We start from the raw sequence: 9,609 nt of genomic DNA, 5'->3' as shown, positions 1-9,609 counted from the left end.
GTGTTGTGCACAACACATTTTGGGATTATTTTCGTTGTTGAGGATTTTTTCCCCCCCGTTCCCTCTCTTTTTCTCCTCCTCTCCAGCATTTGTTATCCACACTTGGGCTTTTGTCACCAAGTCCTGCCTTGAACAGCTATTACAGTCTTCAGCTTGTCATCTCCTGAGCAGCGAGGCCAAGTTAACAATCCATGGTGCCCTCCCTCTGCCCCACCCTCCACACACTGCTGGAAACATCGTCTGCTGCCTTCTCTGTACCCCCTAAACATCTCCTGCTGACTTTTGGGGTAATGGCTGCTGTTGTTCCAGAAGGAAAGCGGGTGGTGAGAGATTGTTTTTCCAAGACCTACTTATATCCCTTGGTAGCATCTCTCCAGCTCTGATAAGGTATTTAGAATCAGAGAAGGATCCTCACACCATACAAAGCCCAGCACCAGCAGCGAAGGCTTGTGACCTTCCTGGCAGGGCGTGGAGGTGTGACATGACACCGTGTCCATGCCAATGACTCCTGTCACCCTCTTTGTGTGCTGCTGGAGGATCCCTCCTGGATCCCTGTCTGGTGCCACAGACAGCCCGGCTGAGTGTCCTGTTCCTCCCACATGCCCGCCTCCACCTGCAACAATCCTCCTTGTGCTCCATCCTCACCTGGCCCTGGGCTTTGCCGAGTGTGTCAGTGTGTGAGCAACCCCTTCCCGCGTGGCTGACGGCCCTGGGAGCACAGGCGCTGCGGCACGGGGACGCTGCTGGCTTTGGATGTCCCCCCTGCAAGCCTCCCGCTCCTCAGTCCACCCTAGCAGAGGCTGCTCCTGCCTCCCTGCACACCCCAAAAGACTCAGCTGGGTTTTTACTCCTTCTGGCTGTGAGTGAAGGATCTCCCTGCAACCCAGGAGGCCCTTTGGGACCTGGCAGCCTAAAAAGCAGAGCTGAAGTCTGACCGAGAGCCCGGGCACGCTGCACAAACCCAATCCTTCCTCTGGCAAACGGCCACCAGCATTTCTAGGATCCTGGAGGGTCGGGCTGAGCTGTCGGCTGGGAAACATTTTCTCCTCCTGCCCAGCCTGACCCTCCCCTGGGGCAGTTTCCAGCCGTTCCCTCTTGTCCTGTCCCTGATCCCCTGGGAGCAGAGCCCAGCCCCAGCCTCTCTGCAATGTCCTGTCAGGAGCTGCAGAGAGGGATGAGGGCTCCCCTCAGCCTCCTCCTCCTCACACTGAACACCCCCAGCTCCTTCCCTGGCTCCTCACAGGATTTATTCTCCAGCCCCTCCCCAGCCTCATTGCCCTCCTCTGCCCTCGCTCCAGCCCCCCGAGATCTCTCTGGGATTGAGGTGCCCAAACCTGGACACAACCCTCCAGGTGTGGCCTCACCAGTCAGAGCACAGGGGGACTGTCACCTCCCTGCTCCTGCTGGTCACACTAGTGCTGATACAAGCCAGGAGGCCATTGGCTTTCTTGGCCTCCCGGGCACACTGCTGGCTCATGGTCAGCTGATGGCCACAGGTGGCGAAACCCCACTCTCCGCACAATCCTGGCCCCAAAACTCACACAGGACTTTGCCAACTGTTTGACCCTTGAGAATTCAGGCTGATGGGCAACAATGGAACCCCTGGGACAGCTTCAGCTGTGGACACAGCCCCAGGACAACAGAACTCACACCCTCAGCCTGGGCATCTGGAGCAGACCAGGAATGAGCCACAAGACTGCCCACCAGTAACACACTGCTGGGCAGCAACATCCCCTGAAACACCCTGACAGGGGAGATTTGTGGTGCTGATCTTGCAGGCACACAGCGAGTCATAGTGCCTGCTGGAGGCAAACAGAGAAGTAGCCACAGCGACCGCTTCAATCAGCAAAAGTAAGAAACCCGAGGCAGGACAGAAATGAATGGCAGGGATCAGGCATCTGCTGGGATGCTGGGGCAGGACTGGGCCCAGGAGAGTCAGAAGCCGAAGCCAGCAAGGACAGATTCAGAGCACCAGCACCATGGTGCAGCACCACGGCCTCTCTCTGCTGGCAGAGCCCATGTGCCAGGATCAGGGGACAGTGATCATGGCGAGATAAGAGATGTGCTCCCACCACTGCAGCCTGGAGCGTGGGGACCCTCCTTGTCCAACCTGATGGATGTGTGGCTCGCCTGGAGGGGCAGCTCAGGACCTGGAGGTGAGGCATGGCACAAGGGCAAGGGCAGAGTGAGCTGGGTGTTGGATGGGGAAAGCCAGATCTAGCTCAAACTTCTGGCTGCCCCTGTCTTCCAGGTCAAGCCCAGCGGAGCTGCAAGCCAAGGCGCGGACACTCCTTACCAAAATGCACTTCCCTGGCTCCAGGCTCCAGAGGGAACTCTCCGTGTTGATCTTGTGGGTGAGTTTCCCTTCCATCAGGACATGCTGGCTGCTCCCCTCCAGCACTGCTACGCGAATCGTGCCGCTGCTGATATCCACTGACACCTGGAAACACAGAGAGAGAGAAAATAATCAGGAAGGTTCCTGTTGCCCTTTTCCTATGCTAGTTGGGGTGTGGGGTCAAGTGCACTTGCTGGGGATGAGAGAGAGAGAAGAGCTTTCAGACCTGCATGTAGCAGGAGGGTGGGAATCCCGCTGTCACTGCAGAGCAAATAGCAACAGATTGGAGGAGAAATGAAACCTCTAGAGAAAAAAAAAAAAAGGCAGCAGGGCCCAGCAGACGGAGCCCCAGAAGAGTTCAAGGCAGCTGGTTCTGCCACTGCAACCGCCCCGTGCCTCAGTTTCCCTGCAGAGAAACCCAGCAATGCCACAGGCCTCCTCTACAGAGCACCCAAAGGTTGGACACACACGTGCTGCGACCAAGCTCTTTAAGGAGCACAGAGGGTGCCCAGCCATCCCGGCGATGAGCTGAGCATGGCTGTGTGTGTCTTCCTGGGGGGCGAGTGCTTCCCTGCGGAGAGGGAGCAATTTGGGGATTTCTACACCAGGAAAGGCTGCAGTCCTGCTGCACTGCACCGAAAGCACACTCCTTGGCTCTGCTTCTGCTGCCAGAGCCAGCTCTGGGTTCAGCCCAGGCCTCCCGTCGGGCGTGCGAGGAGGGGCCGCGTGCGGGAGGGCCGCTGCGGCATGGCTCCCCTTCTCCCCACCACGGGGCGAGGGGACGAGGCAGCCCCATCCCCCGGGAAGGGGGCCAGCCCCCACCTGCAGCAGCCATATGGGGAGCCCTGCTTCGACCTGCCGCGGAGGTGACATGGCTCTCTCCCGGGGAGGCAGAGGCAGGCTGCAACTTTGCTGCGCAGCACATAGTACCCTCGGTCTCCAGAGAGACCATATGCTCTCTCCTTTCCCCTTTGGCCCTGAGCTGCTGCCAGCAGAGAGCCCGAGACAGGCCGGAGGACTAAGGGAAGACCTGGCTGGGAAGAGGCAGGTTTGTGGTCCCCAGCGTTGCCCTGTCTCTGGCCCGAGAGGAGGAGACTGCAGTGAGATTTGCCTGCATTCTCTCCCAGAGTTCCCCCAGATCTTCCTCCCGCTCTGCAGATCTCATTTGAAATGTTATTACATTATCCATTACCTAGGAGATTTCCAGCGGCTCACTAGCTCCACGCAGGCAACAGACAGGCAAAGCTGCTCCAGCCAGGGAGGGCACCACGGCTGCATCAAATTGATGCCACCCAGATAAAGCCCCCAAACCCGCTGCGTGTGACAGGGAGCTGTCAGGGCTTCGACAGGAGCAAAGAAAGCCCAGCAGACACACCGCAGGGGGACACCAGGACTGAGCTCCAATGCCGACGGCTGGGAGCAGCACTGCAGTCACAGGGGCTTAGGGAAGGGATGTGAGCTGCGTCTCTGCCAGACAGGAGAGGAGAGAGACCTGGCTTTCACTTGGCATGTGGCTGCAGACAGCCTCTGAGAAAGCAGCTCCTCCTGGATGGGAAATATCTCTGAAGAGGCTGCAGCACCAGGCAGCTTCCTCCAGCCCCGAGCTGAAGCCTCACTGCAAGGACAAGATGCAGGGATGAGGCTCTGCTCTCTGCCACCACTGACTGTCCTGGTCCCCAGCACAGGGCCTGCCCAGAAAGGATCAAGGGGAAAAAAGCAAGGTGACTCCCAAGTCGCCTTCTGGGGGGGCTTCTCTGGGGTGCGGAGGGCCAGGAAGGCTGGACATATGGAAGGCACAGATGCAGCACTGCAGCTGTGGGATCCACAGGGAGAGGAGCAATCAAATGTGAGAGGGGTTTTATTCCAAGGTGGCTGCACAGGACAGGTGGTGGGGCTAAGGGACATCTTTGAGGTGGCTCTGGGACCAGCAGGGCATTAGAAGAAGGAGCGGAGAAACCCAAATGGAAGAAGAGATCCAAACCAGGCAGCCTTAACTCAGCCACTCCACTGCGCAACCATCCAGCGCCAGAAGCAGTTGCAACACTCGCTTCTAACCTGCAGCCAGCAAAACGGCCCCTCACCCAGGCAGTGACAGGGAATGGGAGCAAAGGACACACCGCTGGAGAGCCCTGACCCCACCTTGTGTGAAGAGAAATGTCTGAGAGGACTGATGTGTGCATGTGGTGGTGCCTGGAGAACACAGGGTTTGGTGCACATGGGCAGCGAGTCCTTCTGAGGTGCCTTGGTGGAAAAATTGCCTCTACTCAGTTTCCCCACTCTGCCTGGGAGGGTGGCCGGGCTCTCTGAGGGGCTGCCCTTCCTCCCTCCACCCTGCGCTGTCCAAACCATCCTGCTGTGCTGCGCTCAGGGAATGCAAGGTCGGCAAAGCCGGGCTTTGCCAGAACCAGGCATGGCCAGCTCGCCCCAACCCCAGGCAGGGGCTGGGGGGAAGCCAAGGGCAATCCCTGGGCAAACACCATCCCAGCAGCACAGCCACGAGCAGGGGCTCCCCAGAGGCTCTGAGGCTGCTCATCCCCTACCACATGCTCCCCACCAGCACCTCTCTGGTCCCCCAAATGCTTGCCTTTGCCGGCGCTCGGGAGGAAACTCAGCTCGCAGCTCTCTGCCATGGCTTTTCCACCACAGTAATTTCTGTGCACACTAGAACGCCCACACCCGCCCCCGCAAATCAAACAAGCAAACACAAACCTATGAAGGAATCTAGCTCGTCTCCTCCGAGCCAGGCAAAAAGAGAGGTTTGTTGTCATTATCTCTATTTAAGTGCTCGGGAAGCGCTTGGATCCATGGGCCCCTGTTGCGCCTGTAAGTAGATCAGAGAGGTGGAGAGCGCAGAGAAAGATGCTCCCACCTACCCCATCACCCATTCCTGCTCCACGGACACTTCTCTGGAGCTCCATACAAGGAAACCTTAAGCTCACCCGAGTGAAAATGTGCCATAGCAACAGCCTGAATCCAAAAAATTGTCATAAGGAAGATTTTGAGCAGCATTAGAGCTGGGTGCACTCTGAGCCCGGGGACCAAACAGGAGATTTTTAATCTTGCCTTGGCAGGCAGAAGCCAAAAACCTGGTAATTTTTAAAAAAGATGAAACTGTGTGGTGAATGTAGGGGAATGCTTCTCTTTTGCAGGAACCCATCAATAATGCATCCAAAGTCCATTGAGCTTTAAAATGGCTCTGAACCATCCTGCTTTGGCCCGTGACCCAGTCTATCCACTTCCAGTCCCCTGAGACTGAAAGAGATTTAAAGAATCACTTTAAAGTGAAAACTCGGCTGCCAAGAGGAGCCCCAGGAGGGATGTACGAACCAAACACCAGGAGACGCAGAGCAAGGATAAGGGAAGTCCAATATCTGAACAATCGATTGCCCCAAGAGGGCAGCGCAGGTAGAAACCGGGGCCAGGGCAGGCAGAGATGCGCCACAGGCAAATGCGTGGGAAGGAGCTGCCTGGATCATGACCCCCACGGACACGCAGGGGCTCTTCTGCAGCCATGGCACAGTCTCAAGACAAGGAAAGGTCAGAAAAGCGCATCCTGTCCCTGCTCCTCCGAGAGCCTGCAAGGACCTTACAAGTCCGGGTGGCAAAGGATGGGGTAGACAAAGCCTGATGCTCTTTTTTTTGGCAAGAAGAAAACTCCCCTGGCACAAAGGGCACTTCCCTGGGCTGGGAGAGGCATCGTGATGGCAATGTGATGCAGAAGGATGGAACATCCGTCTGGACGCCCCCGAAACCTTCCAAGAAACAGCCTGGGTTTGTTTTAGAAACCCACTGGGAGAGATGCATCTCCTGGTCTCCCTGCTGTCCCCATGGCAGCCGTTTGCTCCCTCACCCCTCTGGTCTGGGTTGCTGTTGCCAATTACACTCTTCTGGCATGATCAGGAGCTGTGTAGGCTGGAGCCGGTGAACAAACCCAAGCATGCTCATTTCAGCCACCCTGGAAGCAGAGAAGAACGGGAGGTGGGGGAGCGTGGACTTCCCAAATGGAAAAATACAGTATCAGCCATAGGGAGGACAGCACTCCGGAAAGACAGAGTTCAAACTTCTGGGTCCAACTAACGCCTGCCATGGGAACACTCCTCTTGAGTCCCTCGCTGGGAGGCAACAGAAGTGGCGAAGGAAAAACAATGTGACCATGAATAGAGAAGCAAAGTTCCTGCCTGAGCCAAGGAGGGAGGTGAGACCTCCCTGCCTATGCAGGCAGCCCAGGAAAGGGTCTGGCCGCTCAGCTGCACGCCAGCCCCAGATCCCTTCAGGTCAAGTCTCCCACGGGCTGTGCCTGTCCCAGTTCCCGAGTGCCAGAGGAGCTGTTCCAGCAGCTCCCACTTGGAAACAAAAGGCAGGAGATACTCCAAGCCAGAGGGAGCGACCAGAGAAGGAGCGTCCATCCCCAGGCAGGCTCAGAAACCCATACGTGTGTTTGCAGTCAGTGGAAGTGGAGAAAGCGCAAAAAGTGCCATGAGATGCCAGAGAACCCACCAGAGCTGGAGCAACTGGACACTGCATGAGCTGGGCCAGGCTGGGACCATCGGTCCCCACCAGCCACACACCCAGCACCAGAGAAAGAAGGCATAACTGCATCCTGCTCCTTTACAAAGGACAAGGAGCCCTCCTGCTCCCAACACAGCTTCCTGGGAAAGCTGGGCAACCCGAGGGAAAAGGAAATGCTGAAAGACAACACCACGAACACCACTTTACCTGTTTGCCTTTTACGATGTGCTTGGGCACAGGCACTTTAATCTCCAGGTCGCTGTAGTCTTGTGACCAGGCATAATTCTCTCGTACAGCTCCGTTGTAGCTGTCGGGGTTTGTCTGGAACTGCTCCTGTCTCCTGAGGAGGAAGAAAGGGATAACATGCTAAGTGTCGGACAGATCAGAGCCTGGAGAGAGCAGGAAACTTGAGAGCAGGGTACAAGAAGCAGAAAGGGAGGGCAGAGCCTCTGCTCAGCCATCCTGTGAACATCCCCAACACTTCAGGCTGATGCTCAGTCTCTCCCTCAGTGATGGCCTGTCCAGGAAGGGAGAAGATTCAGGTCAGCAGCCCCAGGACACAGAGAGACCCCAGTCACTCTGCCCACTGTGGACAACCCACACACCCTTCCCCACAGTGTGCTGCAATGCCAGTCAGGCTGCTAACAGGACAACTGGTGCCACACACGATAATTTGGCTGCCCAAATTACATAGAGCTGAACCCTGGCTGGTTCAAGGCGTCTTCCCAGCTAAGTCCGCACAAGCACAGATCTCCCCTTCCCCTTCCCCTCCTTGCTGTGTCCACCACACTTGTCATGGCTGGAGCATGGGACACCGTCAAGTGCCAGAGGGTGTGTGCTGCCTCCTGAGTCACTGCCATGGCTGCAGAGGTGGTGGCCCATCACTGTGACCTGGGTTCACCACAGAAAAACAGAGCTGGTTGTCCTCCTCCCGATTTTACTGTGTTTTAGAAAACCATCAGCTCTTGTGACTGGGGCTGTTAATGACACAGAGGTGGACGCCTGAGGAGCCAGCTTGGCGTGGCCCTGCGAGGGGGCAACTGGACGAGTGCATCATGAGTAACACTTTGAGCAAAACACTGCCACTCCCCGCTGCAGAAATCTCAGAAGGATGAGGAGGCGGCTCTGAGGGTAGGATAGGTTTTATCAAACCAATAAGCAATAATCAATATAGTGTTTCCAGCCAAGAATGGAGATCTCCATCACACTCATGGCCCTTTAAACTGCTAGCAGGCTGAGGATCTCTTCCACTGAAACCTCCCAGAGAGGGCTTTCAAATAAAATCAAATCTTTCCTAAAGATAGCTGTGGTGCTAACAAAAGGCAGAGTTATTTTAAAATGTTTTGATACGCACCTAGTCTTCAATCTGGAGCTGTATAAACATGGGGCTGCAGTGAGTTACGTAAGGGGGGGGGGGCCAGTGACGAGTGGCCCCGGGGGGCAGCTGGCCCTGGGGACCACGTCTCCCCACACCCCGTTGTCTTCTCAACACCCCCACACTGAGGGGCCTTGCCAGTACTGGGCGGGGGTGGCTTCCAGCAGCGCGGTGCCCTGAGGATTATGTAAGATCCATCGATTTTAATTAAATTAGGCTCTAAGACAGTCAGAGGGTGTTGTCAGAGGCGTCTAACGAGGCTGAGGCCTGTGTTCATCACCTCAAATCCTCATTTGCTCAAGAGCAGACAGTTAAATTTACCAAGGCCTTCATGAGTTTCTCCTGTCATTTGGTTTTGGGGCACAAAGTCACCTCATTAGTTTCATATCTGAGGATTTTGAATGTCAGAAGCTGAGCTAGAGCAGGGATTGGTGGTGGTGGCTTGCGTGAAGGGCTGAGGGGTTCGGGCTGGCTGTTAGGTAAAATGAGCAGGGAAGCGGTGGTGCCAGTCCCCGCACCCCCAGGACGAGTGGCCACGGCTGGTGGGAGGTTTAGGCACGAGGGGAAACTTCTCCCTGTTGAAGTAAGCTGAGTGTGGGGATGGTTTGGCTGGGACATGTGTCACCTGGCCAGGGTGGGAGGGCCGTGAGGACGAGGTAGCAGGGGCAGAGATCATCCCAACAGGCTGTGTGTGGAGGCAGAGGTGGCTGTGAAACATCCCTTCGTCACTGCACGTGCTGCTCGTCATGGCACAGAGAGAGTGAGGACAGAGCCATCCTGCGGGGAACAGTCAGGGCTGGGAGGAAGACTGCTTGTTCAGTAACGATGCCATGCAAAGAGAAGTTTGACAGAGTCATTGCAGAGCAAATCCTGCCTCAGTTTCCCTGTGGAAGTAACCTAAATGACGCTGACATCTCTCAGGGCTTCCCTGAAGCCACTTGTGCCCTCACATGACAGTGAAATCATGCTCAGTGAGCTCTTGGGAGGGCTAAAAGACACAGGACATGCATGGCTGGGGTGTGCTCAGCCCCAGCACTTTCCTCCCGAGGAGGAGTCACAACAAGGACAGACCTGGTGGCTCTGTGGCAGTGAGCGGCTGCCCTGGGCTTGTATTTATTTGTGCTGTAGCCGTGAGGCATTTGCAGCTGGCATCTTACCCACACTTGCCTTTGCACTGATGGGTCTTTGATGCTCTGCTTCTGCTCTAACAGGCCTTGGCCTGGGCTTGGTACCTTCCCCTTTAGCCTTCGAGCTTTTCCCAGGGAAGGCTGAGGGGGGACCAGCCTGGAAGTAAATAGCCATGTGCTGGTTCTTGTCTGGTTCTTTGCTCACTCTCAGGGAGCTGGTGACACTTGAGATGGCAACTCCCAGCCAACATGCCTTCCCTCAG

The 9,609-nt window shown here is 56.3% G+C and overlaps 1 protein-coding gene across 1 annotated transcript in view; it reads right to left on the bottom strand.

The window, feature by feature from the left end:
- Nucleotides 1–9,609, bottom strand: part of LOC113488137 (2-oxoglutarate dehydrogenase, mitochondrial-like) — an 83,236-nt gene that overhangs the window by 6,999 nt on the left and 66,628 nt on the right. The window contains exons 21-22 of the mRNA XM_026863164.1: nucleotides 7,052–7,184; nucleotides 2,297–2,440 (exon numbers count right to left, since the gene is read on the bottom strand). Of these exons, the coding sequence (XP_026718965.1) occupies nucleotides 2,297–2,440; nucleotides 7,052–7,184 (277 nt within the window). The remainder of the gene's footprint in view (nucleotides 1–2,296; nucleotides 2,441–7,051; nucleotides 7,185–9,609) is intronic.

Source organism: Athene cunicularia (assembly GCF_003259725.1).
Source record: "Athene cunicularia isolate RWA chromosome 22 unlocalized genomic scaffold, athCun1 chr22_part2, whole genome shotgun sequence".
Lineage (NCBI taxonomy): Eukaryota > Metazoa > Chordata > Aves > Strigiformes > Strigidae > Athene > Athene cunicularia.
The sequence above is the reverse complement of the archived record's forward strand: the minus strand, read 5'-3'. Positions and strand labels throughout refer to the sequence as shown.